Source organism: Chinchilla lanigera, unplaced genomic scaffold (assembly GCF_000276665.1).
Source record: "Chinchilla lanigera isolate Chin_1 unplaced genomic scaffold, ChiLan1.0 scaffold00002, whole genome shotgun sequence".
NCBI lineage: Eukaryota > Metazoa > Chordata > Mammalia > Rodentia > Chinchillidae > Chinchilla > Chinchilla lanigera.
Window position 1 is genome coordinate 24959020 of NW_004955403.1, and position 21640 is coordinate 24980659.

At 40.6% G+C, this 21640-nt stretch overlaps 1 protein-coding gene across 5 annotated transcripts in view; it reads right to left on the reverse strand.

The window, feature by feature from the left end:
* Stox2 (storkhead box 2) overlaps nt 1-21640 on the reverse strand; it is a 234401-nt gene that overhangs the window by 87153 nt on the left and 125608 nt on the right. For 2 of the 5 annotated variants that reach the window (XM_005373496.2, XM_005373499.2), the window contains exon 1: nt 21165-21634. The exons of 1 other annotated variant lie outside the window; for it this stretch is intronic. In XM_005373496.2, coding sequence (XP_005373553.1) covers nt 21165-21330 — 166 coding nt within the window. In that variant the 5' untranslated portion in view covers nt 21331-21634. Of the gene's footprint in view, nt 1-21164; nt 21635-21640 lie in introns of those variants that run through there. 2 more of the 5 variants (XM_005373498.2, XM_005373497.2) reach the window with 1 other exon arrangement.

Here is a 21640-nt window from a genome sequence, read left to right on the forward strand (position 1 = left end):
CAAAGGTCCTCTACCCCAAATTACTCCTGGCCAGGCACTTCCCCCTCAGTAAAATGGGACTTGTTTCTTACCTAGAAAACTGGTGTTACCCTCGCCTCCTCCTTCCTGCCCATCTGCCAAATCCATCAATCACTAAGCTGATCAGTTGGGTCTCCAAAGTGGTGGCCCTGCCCATTCAGGGCATCTCATGCCTGGATCCATGGACTGGCTCTTACTTGATCCTCATACTTCCTCTCACGCCCCCTCCAATTTTGTGTGTTATTCCATCATTCTCTAGATTCAAATCCTCCTATGGTTCCTTGTTTACTGCCTTGAATAACAGGGCAAGAAAGTTTATGCTCGCTTTCAGGTGGAACTATTAACAATAGTTCCCTACCTACCCATCCTTCCTCCCGTCCTACCCAGACCCAGTTCTACCTGCTTCTCTTTCACAGCACTTTCTCCCAGGCACAGTGAATTTTTCATTCCTTTCTTTCCCAATTGTCTGCACATTCCATGGGAAGACTAAACTTATGTCAGTCACTGTCTCTAAACACCTGGCACTTAGTATACAGCCTGCACTTAGACACAAGACATCACTAAATCAGTCAACAGAATAGAGCACCCATAATACGGTAGCTCCATAATTAATATATTAGAATAGCTAAGTAAAGAACCTTTGAGAAATTACAAGGAAAAGTTACTCAACAAGCTAGGGCTTGGGTTTAAAAATCATTTCAACAACAACAATAAAGTATCTAGATCAGTATTTCTGTAAAGGTCTATTTTGATACTAATAAAGACACTTCCATTCTCCCCCTCACAGAAATGTCTATTTTAGTCCATTCAGCTTATGCTCAGTGTCTTTGATTTGAAGACATCAATAGAAGCCACATATGATTCTGAAGCTACCATGCAAGAAAGAAAAATACTGTACATCTGGATCAGTGTTTGAGTGAGGTATTCAAAAATAAAGACTTGGGCCTGGGGATTTAGCTCAGCGGCAAAAGCGCCTGCCTGGCAAGTGTAAGGTCATGAGTTCAGTTCCCGGTACCGGAAAAAAAAAAAAAAAAAAAAAAAAAAAAATGCAAAAATAAAGACTTGTATCATCCAAAAAAGATAACTTTCTCTCCAATAAAAGGAAAGAAATATAGCTTCATATTTTTCTAGTGAGCTTTAAAATTTAATATTGAAGGCTCATTTCCTTCTTAAAAACAAAAGTTATGTACCTAAGATAATCAGTTGTAATATTTTCTAGCTGTGACAAAACAATCATAGGTCAGTGAATATAATGCCTACAAGATAGCTATGGTACCTCGGAAGTACATTTACTGAGAGTGCCCCAGGGCTACAGCCCTTCACCATACCATGCTGCGAAATGGTCTTTTTTGGTGCTGTGTGGGGGCGGCAGTGCAAAGTGTGAGGTGGGAACCTATAGCAAGAGCCTCTTTGTTCACTGGTTTCAATGTTTACAAAAGGCTCAAAAGCAGCTGGTGCGATCTGTGGCCAGAGATTCAATCACTCTTTCCATCTCACTTGAATTAGGATACTTGAAACTATGCCCAAAAATCAGTGATTGATATAAATTATGTTACCACAATATACTCAGGTATGGCAATGACCCAATATATTACACTCCATGTAGTATAGAGAATGTGTATTTCTTCCAAATTCACCAGACCAAAACCATTCTTTTCACTGAATTTCCAAAACGTTTATCTAAATCTGTACTGGATTATTCAAGGGAAGGCAAATATCACCACAGAATCAAAACACAGCATAACATATTTGACTTAATTATAGCTCTGTACTTGATATTCAGGGTACAGCCATGAACTCTTAATCTCACCCTATACGCTGCACAAAAGAAACCAGCCATTAGTAATGCAAAGGTCCTGAAACTTGGGCAAATCTCCACATTTTCATTTATGACTCTATGTTGTGAATTTTCCCCAAAACTAAACATTTTCAGTTACCTCTTTGTATCATTAACATTTTTACACATGAAACTTCGGAAGCAAGTACAATATTCATCTGAACATACTCTCATTTTCTTGTGATCCAAACCATCAGCAAATTCTGTATTCCACACTTTATGCAAAGTTTTTTTTTTCTCTAGTTCAGATCTATGACTTTTTCAGACTTCATCATTTTCTCTTAACGCCTCTCACCAAGCAGGTGTGGTTGGTATTCTTTTCGAGAACATTTTCGAAAGAGAAGCCAAGTTTATTTTCTTCTGTTTCAGAAACTTCAAGAGCCGACCCACACAGCCACACTGGGCTGGGCTCTTAGTGCCTGCTCAGCCCGCTCACTGAGTCCCTAGACCATGCCCAGGTTCACAGGACATAGGATTAAAATCTGCGCCTCAGGAGAAGTACAGATTTACTCAGACCTCTTTCCTGATCACCCACTAGTAAGTGAAATCTCTAACATATTCATAAAAACTAAGGCTCTCTTTTCTCCTTTTCCTCATAGTATTCTCCACCTGGAACACATTATTTCTCATGAATCTTGAAAGGACAAAAAAACCCAAACTCCTGCAGGCACTGAAGTAGACTTAGTGCATAAATTGGTTTTGTTTAGTTTTAGTAATCCCATTCATCTTCTGCACAAAAAGCTGGACACTGGCGCCGGGAGCATTTAATGGAAAACTTTGAAAGGATGTAGAGATGAACAGAAGGGTGACACCAGACCGAAAAAAAAAACCAAACACTCCATCATCTAAGCAGCCCTCCTTCCTAACCAAAGTAAAAAACAAATGCACTTCAGATAGAAGATCTGAACTAAAAACCAATCTATTTGGGGGGAAAAGCTGTCCTAAAGCCAATAAGCAAACAATGCAAGACAGAAGACCTCTTACTCAACTAGAAGTGAACCTGTAATTGTGTTCTTTCTGCAGAACATGCTGGCCACCAAACTAGTCCTACCACAGCATCTGCAAGATCATCCTTCAACAGCAAGGAAAAGCGCAAGAGTGGAGCTCATCTCTGGGCAACTTTGTAGGAAGCCCACACCCTGCTGATAGGTTTGCTCACTTACCTGCAAATAGAAACCAGAGTATCTTGTAGGGAAGAAGAGAGAACAGACTGACGGCAGCTCCTCACAGATGTAAAGCCCTGGGTAAGTCCCAGAAAGGGCGAAACAAGGTAATAATTAGGATGTCACACCAGCACACACGCACAGTCCTACCTCCTATCAAAATCCATCAGCTGGCAACCTCATGACTGTTAAGTCTTAACTGCTACTTCCAGACCAGCAACACGTGCACTGAAAAAGTGCCACATCTACGCCACAAAGCCAATATATTCTAAACATGCTTTTTGAAACTAATGCTATAGGTCAGGAGGGATTGCAATTACTGGCAGTTAAGTCTCTTCTTCCTCTGAAAAAAAGAAAATAATTCTCAGAAATAAATGACCTCTTTTTAGAAACTCCAAGCTGCTTATTCATAATATAAGTCTAATAATAATAGCTGTTAATTGTTACTGAGCACAAACCAACCATGTGCCAGTTATTATCCTCAAGGTTTTACATTTATGAAGATATTTCATCCTCAGAACAATCTCATGAAGTAGATGCTATCATTGTCCCATTTTACACAAGGGACACAAAGAGGCCAGGCACTGGGAACAAGCCACACAGCTGCTACAGGCAGAGTTTGCTCCACAACTCAGGCCACTTTCTCCATACTGGGCCTGAGCTGCTACTCAGCACTGGCTCTGCTTTTCAGGAGCCAACCGAAAAGCCCATGTGCAAAGAATTGGGAATTGGCTAGAAACAATCCAAGTCAATGAATACTGCTCAGCAGGAGGCACTGTTTGGACCCTCATGACACACTGCTATTTTGGCAGGGGGGTTTTTCTTCCCATTAATAATTAGTTGATCCTTAATGTGTTATCCAGTTTCCATTTCCTACTTCTTTTAAAGATCTAGTTAAAAATTTCATTTGCTTTATTCTAATTCTAAGCTACAAGATGAAGTACTAAAGGTTGATTCTAAGAAAACTTAACAGATCTGGATTAAAATCCTAGCTCCACCACTCATGAGCTATGTAATATTTGACTTGGAATTCTTTATCAGTAAGCTGATACGAAAGTAGTACCAGCTCCACAGGATTGGTGGATGCATTAAATGGAACAGCATAACTGGTACTGAACAGACCTTCAATAAATGAAGAACATTACTATCACAAATCCTAAAATATTCATTGGAGGAAATATACTTATTATTTATTTCTCCTTGGATGTTTATCACTTTGCATGCTTGTCTTTAATGTTTTGTTTATTTTTAATCTTGAATATTTTATTTAAATTTTTCAGTTTTTACTTTTTAATTTATCTTGAATATTTTACCTACTTAACTTGAATATTTATTTATGTACTATTTCCTCTAGCATTTTAAAAACATCTGTCCTCATGTAGATGGTGGAAATACATACTTCTTTTTTAAAGAATAAAAAAAATCTGACATGTCTTTAAGGCTGCAGAATTACCTCATCCTCTCATGTAACAAAATGTCATTTTAATTTGAAATCTACCAATTTGGAGTTTGGGGATATGGTAAAGGACCAGGTTAAAAGTTGCAATTCCTTAATTAGTACAATCGAGTGTTGTAAATAAAATTTCAGGAGCTGTATCAATTGTTGAACATGGAAAAAATAACCTGTTTTCAAATACTAAAGGAACAATCTCTTATATGGCAATAATTGATATGCTAATTACAAATAATTTATCTATTCATTAAATAGCCTAAGGACATGAAAATAATGACTTCATTTCATTAAGCATTCTACAAAATTTAAATCTTTCACTTACTTAAACAGGTCTTCCTCCCAATTATTCCAAATCAGTGCCATTCTAGTCCTAGTTACACTTATTACACTGTCTAGTGGAACATTACATACATATACAGCAAGTCACAACTGACAAAGGCTTAATGAGATGATCAGTTTTTCTTGACTACAGGTAGAGGAGAGCACTGATGCCCTTGGAAATACTTCTTAATGATAATATAGTCAGGCTGAATTATTCTTAAAGCAACTTTAAGAGTGAGTTTTGGATGACTTAGTTTGATAAAAAGATTCAAATTTTCACCTACTACATTTTTTTCTAACTTAGATTCATTGAGTATTCAGAATACCACCCTCAGAGAATTGGCCAGTAGATTAATCAGACCCAGTGGGTCGCCTTACATACCATGTCCCAATGGTGTTTCTTCTTCCATTAAGAACAAACCCCCAAAGAAGACACCTCACCAGCTCTGGCTTCATTGAAAGCTCACTACGCACAGAACAAAGGAACCTTAAACTTCCCTGTGGCTCTTAATCCTTCGCTTTGGCAAAGCGCCCATCCTCAATGTCTGCTTCTCCCACTTTGGCACTCAAATTATGGAACACTATTTATGAAAACTGTTGTCACCAAATGAGATGCCACCCCAAAGTCATGGTTTCCACCCCACCTGGGCTCTCTGTGTTGCTCCGCAATCTGTCTACACATCTCTCTTCTCAGCTATTTGACTCTGTCATCTTGCCCATCACCTCTTCCACAGCTCCTAGCAAATGGCCAATCTCCTGCTTCAAAGCAGAGATAGACACCACTGACTATGGAATTCCTAACATTCGGACCTGACTCTTTCAAGAATCTCTAAATCTAGTCTCTACCTATCAATTTCTTCCTCTTGGCCCCTCATTCCATTTTCCACCCTCAGCCAAGGTAATCTCTTCCAATGCAAATCCAAGCATGTCACATCCTTGCTTAAAATTCTTGGGTGATTCACATTCTGCATAAATTTATAGCTCTTCAGCTTGAAGTATGAGGTCCTTCTAAATCCTGGCTCTCCTCTCTTCTGCCTTTACCTTCACTACCCCTCTCTACCTTCCAAAGGAACAGAACTGCCTCTATGACCCCTCTTGTCTTCAGTCTTTCTCCTCCCAGCCTGCACTGTCCTTCCCTGCAGGGCTGACTCCCAGTGAACATTTCAGAGAGGAATCCAGGCTCTGTGCCCATGCTGGAGTCCTTTCCTGTCTCCTCTCCCGTTTCTGCGGAATGCTCTTGCTTCATGCCTCCTAGCACTACACACTCAGCTCCATTGCCACCCTCATTCCAACGCCCTGCAATTTTCTCCCATATGTCTCTAGAGAACTGTGGGATTCCTGCAAGCAGAAACACATCTGAATGCTCTAAAGCAAGCACATGTGTCGACCCTCACATGAGCACTCGATCCTGGCTTGTTGAATGTGTGAGGAAGAGAGTGAGTAAACGAACGCATGAACTGAGAGGCTCACTGTCCTGCGCAATGGCAAATCAGTGGCTACTAACCCTGACTGTACATCAGAATCACCTAGAGAGTCTTTAAAAACATAAAGTTCTGGGCTTCATCCCAAGCCTACAAATACTTGGGGAATGAGGCCAAGATGTGTGGCTGCTTAACGAGCTCCCTGGATGATTCTGCAGAAGAAACCAGCTCAGTGCTGGTCCACAGATGGTGTCTAGGAACTACAGTCTACACAGAATGTTCCTGTCTTGGCCACCTCATGGCGAGATATCTAGAAGGCAACAATGCCATGCTGATCCTGCCACATGGAGCCGAACAACATCAAGCCGCACCTCTCACAGCCCGTGGGTAAGGACTTGGGACTTTTCACAAGACCAACGTTTTGCTTTCTACAGTTCACTGCCAAGCATACTTGCTTTTAACTACGTTTTAAGGCTAAGGGTTCATATTAAATATCCTCTAGCACTACCCCACAGCATGCACTGAAAACAGGGACAAGATTTGAATGATTAGAACTTGAATTTGCCCATAGTTAAATATTCCTCTCATTTGGAAGAAATTAAGAACTGGAAGAAATTAAGAAAACAGTATTCGATAAAAGCACAAGAGCCTGGTCTGGTGGTGCATGCTTATATGCCTGGCAACTTAGTGACTTAGGGAGATCCTGACTGAAAAAAAAAAAAAGTTAAAAAGGGCTAGGGATATAGTTCAGGACTAAGACCCTGGTTTCAATCAATCCCAGTACCATAAAAAAAAAGTACAAAACTGAAAGGTTTTTTTTGTATTAGCTATGTTTGTTTTTACCTTCCACTATGACTAAGCAATTATAGTCTTCTAAAGAAACCTTCGAACACTCACCATGTTTCTCTAGTAAGAAACAACCATCCAGAGATCACTCCAGTTCCCTTCTAACTTCTCAGGGAACAGGGTCATCTGAAACAGTGGTGCTGTGAGTATCTGTACTTCTTAGAATACATGACTAAGACCACCTCATCCTTGTCAGGATCAGTACTAGCAAAAAAATATAAATAATACATAGTACTGTCATGCATGTTGAGAACCTAGAACAGTTCAACTACACAGTGATGGGTGGAATGCAAAATAGCACAAATGCTGCAAAAAAGTCTGGTGGTTCCTTACAAGAATTAAATACAGAATTATTACCGTATGAGCCAGTAACTCTTCTTCTGCATATATACCCAAAAGAATTAGGAGCAAGGATGTGTTAGACAATTGTGCAACCAAGTTCACAGATAGGAGTATTAATCACAAAAGTCAAAAAGCAAGAACAGGTGCAATGTCCACCAACAGATGGAAGAAAGGTATATGTACAATGGAGTATTATTCTACCTTAAAAAGACAGAAAAGTCAGACACACGCTACAACATGGAAGAACCCTCGTGTTACACTGAACAGAATAAGCCAGTCACAAATAAATACTACGTGATTCCACTTATATGAGATATCTAGATCAGTCAAACTCACAGAGATAAAAAGGGGAGGACCACTTGAGAAGTGGGAAATAAGGAATCACTGTGTTAAAAAGAGAATGCATGACTAAGAACAATTATACAGAAGGAAAACTATTTGCACCTAAGGAATACATTATTTCTCTTCTCAGAGTACCAGGGAATAGTGAATTTGTGAAAGTCTTCTAGCTCAAATGAATGCAGTTTCTATGCACTGAACTTACTATGTATCATTAAGCTCTTTACTTTAAAAAAATCATTTCCTAATCAAGTCTATCCCAGTAAACTGTTAGAAAGAAAAAGCAATCAGTTAAAACAATGGATTTTAAAACAATTTTAAAATTCTAATCTTAGAAAACAAAAGACAACTGATTTGCTCTTTCAGATTTTATGAGTTTATTTTAATGCCTTCATTCTAAAGTTAAAAGTACAGATAAAAGTACAAACCACAGGCCAGGGGCATAACTCAGCAGCACAATGCCTGCCTGGCAGCTCAAGGTCCTAAGTTCAATTCCTGGTACCAAAAAAAAAAAAGTATGAGCCACATATTTGAGTTAAGAGCTGACAACTCCATGTTACATTTCTTAAGTACTTTTAGTCTAAATTCTTCTATAGAGAATTTAAGTGTTGGTTATTTAGCTAGCTATGTAATAGTGGAAGGGTTAAAAAATAATTTCTAGCTACTACGTATTATTTAAAAGTAATTTGGGCTTTGTTGGAAAACAATACTGTACATCATATAGCTTTACGATTGTTGTTGGATAGTTTAAACAGCAAGAGCTTGCTATTTTAGAATTAATGTTAGTATTACTTTGTTATACACCCCAAGGATTATTCAAGTGCTAGATTTTGCAAGTTCTACTAGCAGAAGAACTAAATGAAGACTATGTTTTCTTATCTTTCACATTCACTATGCTGCCATGAGTTACTGAACTCATTCCCTGTACCACTGAAATACTGCAGCAAACTGTGAAGGAGTCTTTCAAAAGAAGTCACCCTCTACAGGGAGTCACAGTGACACCTTTTCCCCCCAAACTGAAGATTTTATAATACACATTTAGTGTAACATACTCTAAAACCAGTGAACTGATTCTTATCAAAGGCAGTCAGTTCACCCAGTGTTAACCACCTATACTTTTAATCCTATCCACCAAAATTCCCAGTTCACTCATTTCTTGATTATGTTGTACTCAATCTTATCTTACACCATGCAGACCATACAACGCCTCCTGCTCTGTCCCCTGATAATGTCACTTTAAATTATTGTGCCAGGCCCTGTCAACTGGCTCAGTTATCTTGGCCTTTAATTATCGTCAGTTCAGCCTAAATTCTTCTAGCAACAGATGGCAAAAGTTTGACTGTACTAATTTAGCAATTATTTATAACTAAAAAAGTCAAGGCAAGTACCAGAGAAACTGCAAAAGTAGAAAAAATGGATTGCAAGTGAATGAAACTATATGTGTGTGTGAGAACTCTTTCCATATGAAGTTACACATCTTGTCAGGCACTTTTTGCGAAATGAGTTAAAACCTAGGACTTGTGCAACACCAACTATCTCATCTCCCAGAGTCAAGGATGTTCCCTGCATGACTGACAGCTCATGATAATATCAAGCCAATTACGACTGCAGAGGAGCTCACAAGGGCATGAAGAAACCCACTCTATCATGATAAGACAAGGAGGGGTAAGAGACAGCATTGTGGAAATACTCCAGCAAATCCCCCACCTAGTCCCTTGACAGGTCTGAGGCAGCTCGCTGTTGTTTTTTAGGTAAGACAAGGTAATTCTTACAAGAACTTCAGCTGGCTAAGTAGAGCTTATTTTCAAATAACACGCATAAATATTTAAGGCCAAACTCATTAGAACATTAGAGAGCCTAACAATCTCTCCTCTCAGTACAACACAAGCCTCCCCAGTAGGGCTCCCCTACTTTAGGGTAAGTATAAGATAAACCACTGGGAGACTGAAAGAAAATTGTAAATGCAGTATTTTATTTAAAAATAAGAAATTAGTTTTACAAATGTTGAACAGATAGCTTAATAGTTGAATTTATATAATTAATAGTATGTGTGCCATATGAATTAGTGTGTGTGTGTGTGTGTGTACACATGAATGTGTGTGAGTCAGTTTTATCTTTGTGGTACTTAAAATACTAATCAGCGGCAGCTTTCACAGGATTGTTCTGAGGTCTAAATGAGATGATGCTTATGCAGTGCCTACCAAGTACTTGCTCAATAAACAATGGGTTCCTTCTTGACAGGCAAAATGAGCTCAGAGTAAGGAGGCTCCCTCCGAGGATCTAAATTTCAAGAGCACAATAGGGCAGTTATTTTGTCCAAGAAGCTAGTGCTTATGTCCCAGGCCCTTTGACTTCTGGTTCCCCACTACGGAGCCTAAGGATACCTGCCCAGGGACTGCCAAATCACTGCCACCATGAACTACACCTCCAATAATCTGATAGCATCAATGATGCCAGTCAGCTCTACAGCACCACTCTGCCATGAAACACACACACCTGACATCTGACAATGGCAGCTCCACCTCAGAGTCTGGATAGTATCTACTACTACTAATTTCTCTGGCATCCCAAACACTCTTTGCAACCCCACCCCCAATATTTAAATCACCTACATCAAGCAGAGTACAGCATGTGGGGAAACAGGATCTACATCTCTAGAAGCTACACTTCTACTGATAAAAGCTAACACTTGTGGCATCATATGTAGAAGCAGCTTGTGAAGTAACTAGTTGGCCATAACCATAGAAAACAAATTAATTATACTCTTTAGGGTTTTCTTTCAGTATTTTTCCTTTGATTGGAAGGAAAATTGTTGAAAATGACCAGGCAAAATGGAAGCTTGGGTGGACACAGCAAAATAAGTGGCTCCAAGCCTACAGATCCTGGCTGCCCAGGTTTGGATAAGGTGGCAGCTTGCAAAGCTGCATAGAGGGAAGCCGTTCTCCTTCTCCAGCTCAAGCTGATGTCCCACAGCCCCAAATCTGGCTGCCAAGCCATCTGCTCCTAGGAAAGGAGTTCAAATACTAACACTTGTGAAAAGTGAACCCCAAACTGTAGCATCCCCCTCTATTTCCCAAACAATCCTGAGGGCTCACTGGAATGATCACTTCTTTTCAAGATCCACTAAAGAGCAGGCCTGGTGGTACACGCCTGTGATCCCAGCACTCTGAGAGGCTTAGGTAGGAGGAGCACAAGGTTGAACCCAGCCTCGGCAACTTTGCAAAGTAACAAAATTCTATTTCAAAATAAAAAACAATTTTTAAAGAGGTTGTGGATGTAGCTCAGTGTGAAAGCCCTGGGCCTAATCCTCAGTATCACCAAAAACCAAAAACAAAACACCAAAGGAAAAAAAATGCACTTGGCTTAGAGAACAGAGTTCATTAGGGTTTACCTTTAAAACTAGCCTTGAAGGATGTACCTTGGATCACAGCTTTCCTGTTTCACATTGTATTTCTCTGAGAACCATCTTCACTGTATATACAAACACTGTCACCGAATTTTTAAAACTTTACCTTCGATTGAAAAGTCAAAATAAGTATCTCAGATTAAAAACTGTGTCTGGTTAGGTGAGGAGGAGTACAGTTTCCCATTTTAAGTGAAGCCAAGTTCTCTTAGATTTATATTTCACAGTAATATTGAACACACAATGATCCTCTACTATTTTTCCTAAGTTTGAAATTCAAGAACAAGTGAGCCCATTTAGATAAATGAATAATTCTGCAGGTTCTCTCAGAAGACCACACACCAAAATCAATTAAGAAATGGAGTATTTTATTTCTGATTAAATGAATGCCAAGAATTACGTTAAGAATCCGACTTAATGCTACCTTGAACTCTATCTGACCCTGGACAAGTTGTCTGCGGGCATCTTTCGTCTGAATCCTCAGATGGAAAGCATTCGGGGATGACCAAGTCTGCATTGTTATGTCCCTAAAGAAATAATAATATAACCTCAAGGATGTACTTAGTTCCCAGAGAGTCATGCACTATGCTGGTTATGTTGCATCTATTTGTTCATTTAATTCACATAAAAACTGTGAATAATACATACATTAGATAGTGTTTTATCCACATTACACATAAGGAAACAGAGTATAGACTAGTGATATAAACTGCCCACGTTACATGGACAGTGTGTATGCCCAAACCCTAACATATGACTGTCTGACTTAAGGCCCCAAGTCACAATGCTCTGCTGCTACATGAGGGCATTTTATGAATTTGAGGCAGAAGCCAATATTACAAAAGTGGAAAGAAAAAAAAAGACATTAAATGCACAGCTTTGTTTGGGGTTATGGAGAAGCCTACTCTATTCCTTAACCAGAGTTACTTTGCCTATGAGTTGCTCTTCTGTGCGTTTTTCTTGTAATAAACTTCTACTTAACTTTTGTTTCCAAAAAAAAAAAGCGAAAGTGGAAAAATCCCTCTGACATTATGGCCATCTTCAACGTTTTGGTCCTCTGGGCTTGTTCACTCTCTGGCTAAGCAGACATTTTTAAAACATTTTTAAAACTATCAAGATATGTCCAGTGTTTACAATATAAACAGCAGTTACTAAATGTAGAAACACGTCCAAATACTTCTTTCAATGACTTGAAAATCAAATGAAATGAAAATTCAAATGAGCTCACTAGGTTAACGGGAAACTCCAGTACAATTACAAGCACTAGCATCTAACCTAAAAGGGATGATTTATTTTAGACACTTGATGGATCCCAATAAACTATACTGTTCTGCAGTTCTCTCAAAGATCCATCCTGGAATTTTTTAAAAATCCTAAAACAGATCTGTATTTGTAGAGCCCAGTGGACATGGTTGCCCGGGTTTACCTGTTTGTTCTTTTGGCCAGTATGAGTGCAGTGAGGTAACAGATGCGCCACAACTGCCCTGCAGGCCATGTCCCACCCAAGGGTCCCAACTGTGTCTGTGGTTAGAGAGCGAACTGGAGAGACCTCAGAGTACCTCCCGGGACTGTCAGCAAGACTGTATATCCCCATATCTACATGTTTATATTCCTATTATGCACCTACTTCACACCTGACACTTGCCAGACACTGGAAATGCAAGGCAAGGGAGTTATGAGCCATGTCCACCAGACCTTTCCTGTCTAGAAGAGTCGGACAAGAAAATGACGACAGATGAGCTCATAGTGTGCAAGGGGGTGCCCTGTCTGCCTCTTCATCGCAGGGTATTTTTCCCAGTGTGTATCTCCCTTCTTCTGCTTACAAAGATGCCAGTCATGTGGGATTTAGGGCTCATCCTACTCCAGTATGACTGCCACATAGTGTGGTGACATCTGCAAAGACCTCATTTGCAATGAGGTCAGATCCAGAGGCATCAGGGTTTAGAGTTTGGGGGCTCATGTCTGCACATAACATAGAAGTACTACACAGGCATAAGAGAGAGATTCAGATGCTGGACAACTAAAATGTTTTTATAAAGGACAAATATCCATGCACCTTCATATCTATGGGGACCTTAAGTTTATCTCATAATGAAATTATTTCAAAGCAAAGAGTGGATATGCTGAAAGCAATGAAGAGTATGAGCTCTCTTAGGGGAACTAACCAGACAGGAATTTGCAGTAGGAGTGAAGAGGGGGTGTTAACTGCAAAGCTAGCTGGTTTCTCCCTCTGAAACTATGGCCGTCCGAAGGATAAGGTTGGGCATATACGACCTGCTACTCTTAATGCCCACAGGCATCTGCCAAATATCACTCTTTTATCTTCAAAAAGAGAAAACTTGGCCTGGAGGGGCCATCATGGATTAAAGTAGAAAGATAAATGGAGATTTTAACTGGGAGTATGAGTTACCTAAGCCATAATTTTTCTACCAAGTAGATGTATGACAGATGTTTGAAATATACATTATTTACATAGCTGGCCTCATCTTTGTGCAGCTACTTGCATAGCTGGATCTCTTTTCAAACCAGACTACAGATCCCAAAAGCACATTATTGTTATCAACAAAACAAGTTTCTGAATCAATGCGAACATTAATAAAACAAATCCAAAAATTAAACCGTGCTTTGCTCTCGGGAACAGGACACCCATCTCCAAGCAACTGTAACCTCCGTCTTCCAGGTTTTTCAAAACCTGAAGAGGACTCAAAGTCAGTGGAATGCAATTGACCCTCCATCTGCTGGAAATAAAAATAACTTAAGTCATCTGTTCCCTCTCAGAAGCAGAACATAAAGTACAAAAACCTAAGCTATTCTCATGTTCTCAACAGACACTGCTGCACGGATGACCTCCAACCCGACCCTGTAACCTTTTATATTCATTTGTGCCTAAAAGACCTCCCCCCTTAGCTCATCTGTTACTCCAAAGTACAAATCATGTGCTCCACTTTCCCCACTGTCCTGCTCATTTACTGCATTCTTCCAACAAAAAAAAAAAAACATGATTCACCTTTTATTTTCTTTCACCTCTTCAGTTCTATGAAGAATGGCCAATTCCTTTGTTCTCCAAGGCCCTCCCTTTCCACCTGTCCTTCCTTAGCCTATAGGTATTTGACTACTTGGTACCAATCAGGTACCTGAGTTCATTTTAGGTGATACCTACTTGAATAGTTTAACTAAAATTACTACATATTCATTTTAATATGTACTGGAAATAAATATAATTGTCAAATGAAACCCATAATTTCAGAGGAAGAGAATTTTTAAAAACTAATTTAAGTTTTTTTTGAAAGGTCAAAATTTAAAGAAAATTTTTAAATAAATGATGGTACTGGTCTGCTATGGCCTGGATGTGGTTTGCCCCCCCAAGGTTCATGTGCTGGAAGTTTGGTGGCCAGTGTGTGTAATAATACTGAAAGGTGGTAGATCTTCAAGAGGTGATTAGCCCTTGAACACATGGGGATTAATGCCCATTGGGTGGGAGTGGATTAGGGCTCATGTGATTGGTTTTTATCTCTAGAATGCGTGGCAATAAAGCAAGAACACTCCATACATCCCCTTTTGCATGCAGCCAGCTCCCTTCAGCTACGTTGCAATGCAGTGGGAGGTGGTGGGAGAGAAGGCTGTCACCAGCACACTAGCACCACGCTGTTCAGACCTTCTAGAACTGTGAGCCAAATAACCCTCTACAAGTTACTCAGCCTTGGGTATTCTGTTAACACGACACAGACTAAGGCAAGGCGGTATACTGGAATGATTTAACAAAAATAATTTCAGGGTGATGTGCTAGTTCCAGGTTCTTTGGTGGCTCCTCATCATCCCTTATTACTCCATGGGGTCACCAGCTGTCTCCCAACGAGTCTTACAGGTTCTAAATGATCATGACACCCATTCATCCTACAAGTCACTGCCATCCTACAATACACCTTCTTAACATGCTCCTCTCATTCTTTCTCTCCCAAAGTCACAAATCTTTACCTGTCATGTAAACTTTACATTCACCCAAATTTCAAAAGTCTACTTGCCCCAGCTCTACACTATTTCGATTTACATCCCAAAGTTACAGGGTCGCAAACGTCACATCCTCATTTTGGTTTCCAGTTTTGTGCCTTGGTTTATGCTGCTTCTACAAACCCTAAACCTTCCCTTTCCCCATCTCTTCAAATCCTTCCCACTCCTTCAAGACCCTAGCAAGTCCTCCCTGTAGACAGCCCTTTCCAAGGGACATCCTTCTCTTCTGTGACTCTCTTCCACTTACACCAAGCTTATCAACCATCTTACTTGACTCTTGATTGTATCCTATTATTTACTGCTTTCCAATGGCCAACTCATGTCCGGTACACCAACCGTAGTGGAGATCCCACATGGATCAGATCCTAGGATATAGATGTATCTACAGTTATAAAAAGATGACTCACGTTAAGACTTCAAAACATCTCTTCATGCAACTTTTTAGAAATTATGCTTTTGTCATTCACCCAGTAAATGTTTACTGAGCCCTGACAGATGTCAAGCTCTGTGGTTCCTGGCAAAATAGAGATGTGAGTAAAAGAGATTATGTCATTAGAAAAACAGGTCATCCAGGGCAGGAGACACACAGGTAAATTGGTGGTAAAATGCAACACGACCAGGCTGCTCTAATACAAGTATAGAACAAGGTAATGGGATTCACTCTAAAAATACCTAGAGGAAGAACGAAAGGGAAGGGAGCAGACTCTGGTTCTGCAGGGTTAAATGTGATTCTGTCTGACCTAGAGAGTTAAGGAGCACATTCCGAGCACTGTCACACCAGGACAACAAGGTCAAGCTGAAGCTTGGTCAGGAGCAGAAGAAGGGGTGGAAACAGTGGGGAATGCCATGCCATGAAGACTTCGTAGTCTACACTTCATTCCTACACACAAGGGACATGGAAAGGGAAGCGACGTGACCCATCTTACCTAAGGGTTAAAAGTAACAAAAGCTCTGTGGAGCTACATGGAGGATGGACTGGGCTGGAGAAGGGGTTAGTCTGGAAAACAATGTAACACAGCAGAAGATTTAAACAGCAGGGATGAAGAGGGAGAGGCACATTTTAGAAATATTTAGGAGGTAGAAATCAATAGGATTTTCTAGCCAACTGGTTGTACATTCCAATGTCAAATAAAAATAGTCCAAGAATTTATTACTTAAGGAAAAGTTTACTACTTACTTTAAAAATTACCCGTGTTACTTCACTCTTGTGTCACTACAGCTTAAGTCAATTTAGAGTTGATTACAGTCTATATACTCTCACAAACTACTAGGAGCTCTACTTCTAGACTTGGCATTACACCATCTCTGTGATTGGGCTTCAGAAGCTTGTCCTAAACTCAGAAGTTAGTGTATTAGCCCACTAGCAAGGATCTAACCAGATTTCACTCTCTGGTTACACACAAATTCAGCATAAACAATCTTGGACCAAAGAACATACTACTGTCTGAATTGTTCAAAGTCTCTAGGGCATAGGGAATTTATTATGGCCTAAATTGCTCTGGAGGTGTAAAAACTCTAACATTTTTATACAATATACTCACATTCCTTTTTTTTCAAAGAAAAACATTCAGTAGAGTATAAAAGATATTAAAATACTAAGAGAGGTGATCTTTTGTAAGCACATTCATGTTCTCTTGGGAAATAAAGATTAAAGCCATTCACCACTGAGTATAATATTCCTCACTTACACCTGGCTGATGAGAGCAGTCAACATAGGTAGTTTCAAATTAAAGCACAGTTGGAGCAGGTAGCCTGAAAACAGATCTCTGCAAAGAGGAGAAAAGTTGACAAGGAGATGCTGTTTATTAAAATTTGCATATGACAATAATCTGCTATGTATTAATCTGTCATCTTCCCTCCATTGCTCTGGTCATTAGGGCAGAGTCTAAGGTGTACACATGTAATACAGGGTTGGAAGGTAACAGGAAAGAGGATTCCATTGCAACCTGAGCACGATTCCCACATACAGAAGCACCTGACTCCATTAGGTAGGGAAGGCCAAAGGGTCTAATGACTTACACGCGTGGGTGCAGAGGTCTTGCTCTTACTCATTACAGAGCCACAGCAGAGCCCAATTCTGTAATGGAAGCATGGGACCACAGGACTCCTTACAGACGGAGGGAGGTCATATTACTCGCCAGGGACACAGCTGGTTTGTGACAGGCCCAAATTAGAACCCCGAGTGTCCATCCTCCACTCCCAGAAAACTCTCTGGTCTCTTAAAATAACAGAACATGAGGAACTGGAACACCCAGGCAAATGTGCTCCAGAATTAGTTTCTATAAAATGAAAACTAATGAACAAATCAACGAATGTGCTCGCCCTTCCTCCCCACCGATTATATTCACTCATCAGCAGACAAAACTGATCCAGGTTTCCTTAAGATGTCTGTTTAGGACTTTTACCTTTCTTTTCATACCCTTTAAGCCATGGTATTTTAAATGTCTGCTTTATTCTTTAAAGACAGTATTTAAAATGACAAGTATCAAAATCAAAAGTGCCATACTCTGCTTTCTCATTCATAAGTAAAGCCTTTTATGAACATTCTCTTTGGGACATGGAAGAGGAAAGATTACTTTGCCATCTCAATCAGTAAGAATGCCCCTAACACTCGGGTGGAATTACATATAGAATGTAAAGAGGTACCCCTGTCCAGCGCTGCTGGAGGGTAGAGTGAAAAGAAATTAAAAATTAGCATCATGGGGATGAAGAAGTCATAGTTCACAGCGCTGTAACAGAAAAGGTTCCAACAGCTTCACCCACTAAAGCTTGGAGGCCTTGAAAATCACTTCACCGTGGTACATGAGCATGTTTGCATATATCAAGTATGGAGTATTATACAGATTTCCCTTTTATCTCCAGTTAATATCACAATTTCTAGTTTTAAAAAATGTGAAAGAATGATCCTACATCCATTTGATTAAACCCCTTTTCTTCTTCAAATAATGTCACACACATTTTATTATTCATCTCAGTTTGAACACAAGGCAAGATTTCCCCACTTCTGCCCAGAAACTACCAATGGGAAATTAACATGCAAGAGGAACAATGAACTCACCTCCTGGCCTGTGAACTTCCCTGGTTGCTAGGAGGCTTGTGAATTGTTAGGATTACTTTAGATGTGTTAGCATGGATTGTGAGCTTAAAACCATCACAGAAGGCATGGTCTTCACGACTGAAGGTTTCATAGTTTTCCATCTAACTGTCCCTTTCCAGACCTTGTCAGTTTTATGTGTGCCTGATCTAACCTCTTGATCTTAAGTGTAGTTTATCCCTAAGGGATACAAAAAGCCAAGGCTAAATGTCAAGCTTACTCTACAAATCACATTTAACACTGATAATTACTTATTTCCAGTTAGAAATGGTGCTGTCTCATTAGAAAACTATCGCAGAACCTTACAATTCTGTGCATAGCACCTACCGTGTGTTAGATAGGGATGCCAGACCCTAAGGACTGCTATAAATATCTATTTCTAAAAATTTCCCAGGATCTCTCATTTCCCAAATTTAAAATAAAAATTATTACCCTAAATTTTCAGGGTTATTTGCCAAAGTTATCTTAAGTTATTTAGTACATCTTTGAGAAGGCTTACCTTGCCCTTCGAACCCAAGTAGTTTACCCACAATAAAAAACTCTGTTTACTAAAAATGAAGTATGACAATACCTGCAGTTGTTAAGCCAAATGGCTGGACAAACAGAGAAGAAACGTGAAAAGGTGTTTCACCATAGTCAGCTGGTGTTTCTAAGCTACTTCATTTTCTATTTCATTTTATGTGACCAAGTCTCTACACCCACAGCAACACACTGGATACAAGTGCATTTCCTTCATATTTCCTAAGGAGAAGAGAAGTTCTTATAAATGAGCTCAGAGTGTCACAGAGTAGTATCTATTTCTATCAATGGTCATGTTAAAAGGAGCCATATTTGGAAAGGGAATAGATACCCACCCCCTGCTTATCCCCTCAAAAAAGTTGCATATGAGAAGACTCCACCCACTCTCAGTATTCACTGTGTTTGTCTTAGTATTATTTTCTTTCAGTGAGCACTAAAACCCATCTAGTGTATTTGTTAACATTTGAGATAAGAATAAATAACAGCCCTCCCTCCCTGGGCAAAAACTATATTGTATCCAATCCTATTGCCCGAGAGTCTAGCAAGGCACTCCATAAAACAATGAATGAATGACACAGCTCTTCTTGTGGTCTTCTATGCTCAGCAGTAACCTAATATTGAGTCTGGACAAGCAATCACCCACCTGAGACAGGTTACCCTTTATTATTACAAGACCATCTTACCACCTGCAGGTCAAGAGATGAAATAAGAGAATCACATAAAATTACAAGTTCCTTCTTTACATCTTGCTATTGACAATAGTAAAGAAGTTTTTTTCGCAGAAACAGAAAATGTGATCATAACAAAGCAAGGCTGAGACAGACCAAAATAAGTCCACATGGAAATGTGCCTAAAATCATTAGTCTGTTGAAGAAATGATGACCACATGCCCTGGTAGAGCTTCACACTTAGTGTCTGCACTGACTCCTTAAGAAGGGCAGAAAACAGTGGGCCTTCTAAGTGTGGAATGAAGACATGCAAACCCTAGGACATGTAACCCAGTGTTCATGTCTGAACACTCAGTGTAGACATGAATTTGTATACATTCATGTTTTGAGGTTAGATCTTGACCTAGATGCATCTCCACATTTACTGCCACGAGCCTGAAGAATACAGCAACCACATCAATGATTTAAATAACTTAAGTATAAACTGTAGTTGTCACTTCCTTTACAGATTTGACTTTTCATGAAAGAGAAAATCAAGGGAGCCCTATTGCCAAAACAGTACAACATCCTTGTCTTGCCTGATTTTGCAATGAAAAGACAGCTATTTTATTTAGATCTTGTATGAATGGAAATGTGGTCACAAGACATTTTTAAAGCATGAGATACTGACCCCAGTTAAAAAGGACTTGCTGTTTTAGTTGAAAGATAGTAAAGCTAGACCATGAGTACCAACCACAAGCTTAAAACAAGGTTTCCAGCGAAGGCAGGGCTTACAGTGATTTGGGATAGCATGTGGTTTAAAATAAAATCTCGGTTCTTCCACTGCACTGTATTTGGAAGCAAACTAATTCTTTTCAGAATGAAAACTAAATAAAAATGGCTATCTTCCACATCATCACTTATCAGTGACTAGCAAGAAGTAAGGAGAAACCATCTGAAGGTCTCCAGCATCTCCAGTACATTATCCCGGAGTCCTCAAATCCCAAATCAAAGTGGTCTCATTCTATTTGCAAAGAGAAAACGGACTCATTCAGAAAGGCTTTTAAGGACGTTGCATTTTAAGATACAACCTATCTTGAAGGCTGCACTTCCATTTACCGTTTTGTTTGTCCTTCCTGTCTGACATGCAAACACACGACTCGGCCTCCATTCTTTTCATGCAACCTCATTCAAAGCAACATATGTTAAATCCACGCAGAATCATGTGAGTGTTCAATCCGCATACACACCATTACCCCACAGAACGCATTCAATGAGCTCCAACATAGTTCCCTGAGTGCAAAGCAGAGGAGCCTGAGACGTACACACACACACACTGGAAACATCAAGAACTGTTCATGGAACCTGTTCCCTTGGAAGAAAAAGGGCCCGCTTAAATACCCACTAAGGTAACTGGCAACAAGGCAAGAGCAAGCGAGCCTGGCACTGCGGGCAGCACTGGAAGCAGGCTCCTGCACAAAGCTCAAGGAGGCTGCAGCGCCCGAGCTTGCAGTCATTTATCTCCCTGCAGCCCCAACCCCCCGGCTCGTCCCCGCTCCCTGATTTTACCTAATAGCACTCAAACCCCATATTGAGAGGGCCTGCTGTGGATCTTGCAGAGGTACAAAATGGTGGATGTGAGCTAATTTTTCCCTCTTTCCCCATAACTTATCACATCCATCACCGCAGGTCTTCGGCTCAAAGCTCCCCGGCCGAGGCGCACCCGGCCCGGGGCCGAGACGCGGTTACTAACCTGATGTCATGTAGCCCCGCGAAGCCTGGGGCGCGAAGGCCGCGGGGAAGCGCTTGTGCAGGCGGTAGTCCTTCTCGCTGCGGGACCTCATGCGGTCCGAGGCCCGGTCCGAGAAATCCGAGCTAGGCCAGGCTCGCCGCAAGGTTGTGCTCCGGGTCTTCTTCATGGTGGGCAGGGCGACCTGCTGCCCCGATCTGGGGCCTCAGAGCCGGGGCGCAGCGCGCTGCTTCATCCGTCTACGGCGGGCACGACCCGGGCGGACTCTGCGCACATTTTCCCAGCCCCTCCTCGTCGGCGTCTACACCGCCAGCAGCGGGTCCGGCCCTCCCCACGCCCCCCCACACCCCCACGGCGAAGGCTCCGATTTTACACACGTCCCACAATGCATTACACTTCATTTGCAATCCGCTCGGCTTATAGCTTCCAGATTCCTGGGGGGGAAAGGCACGTTAGGAGGCTCCCGGGCCAGGAGGAGG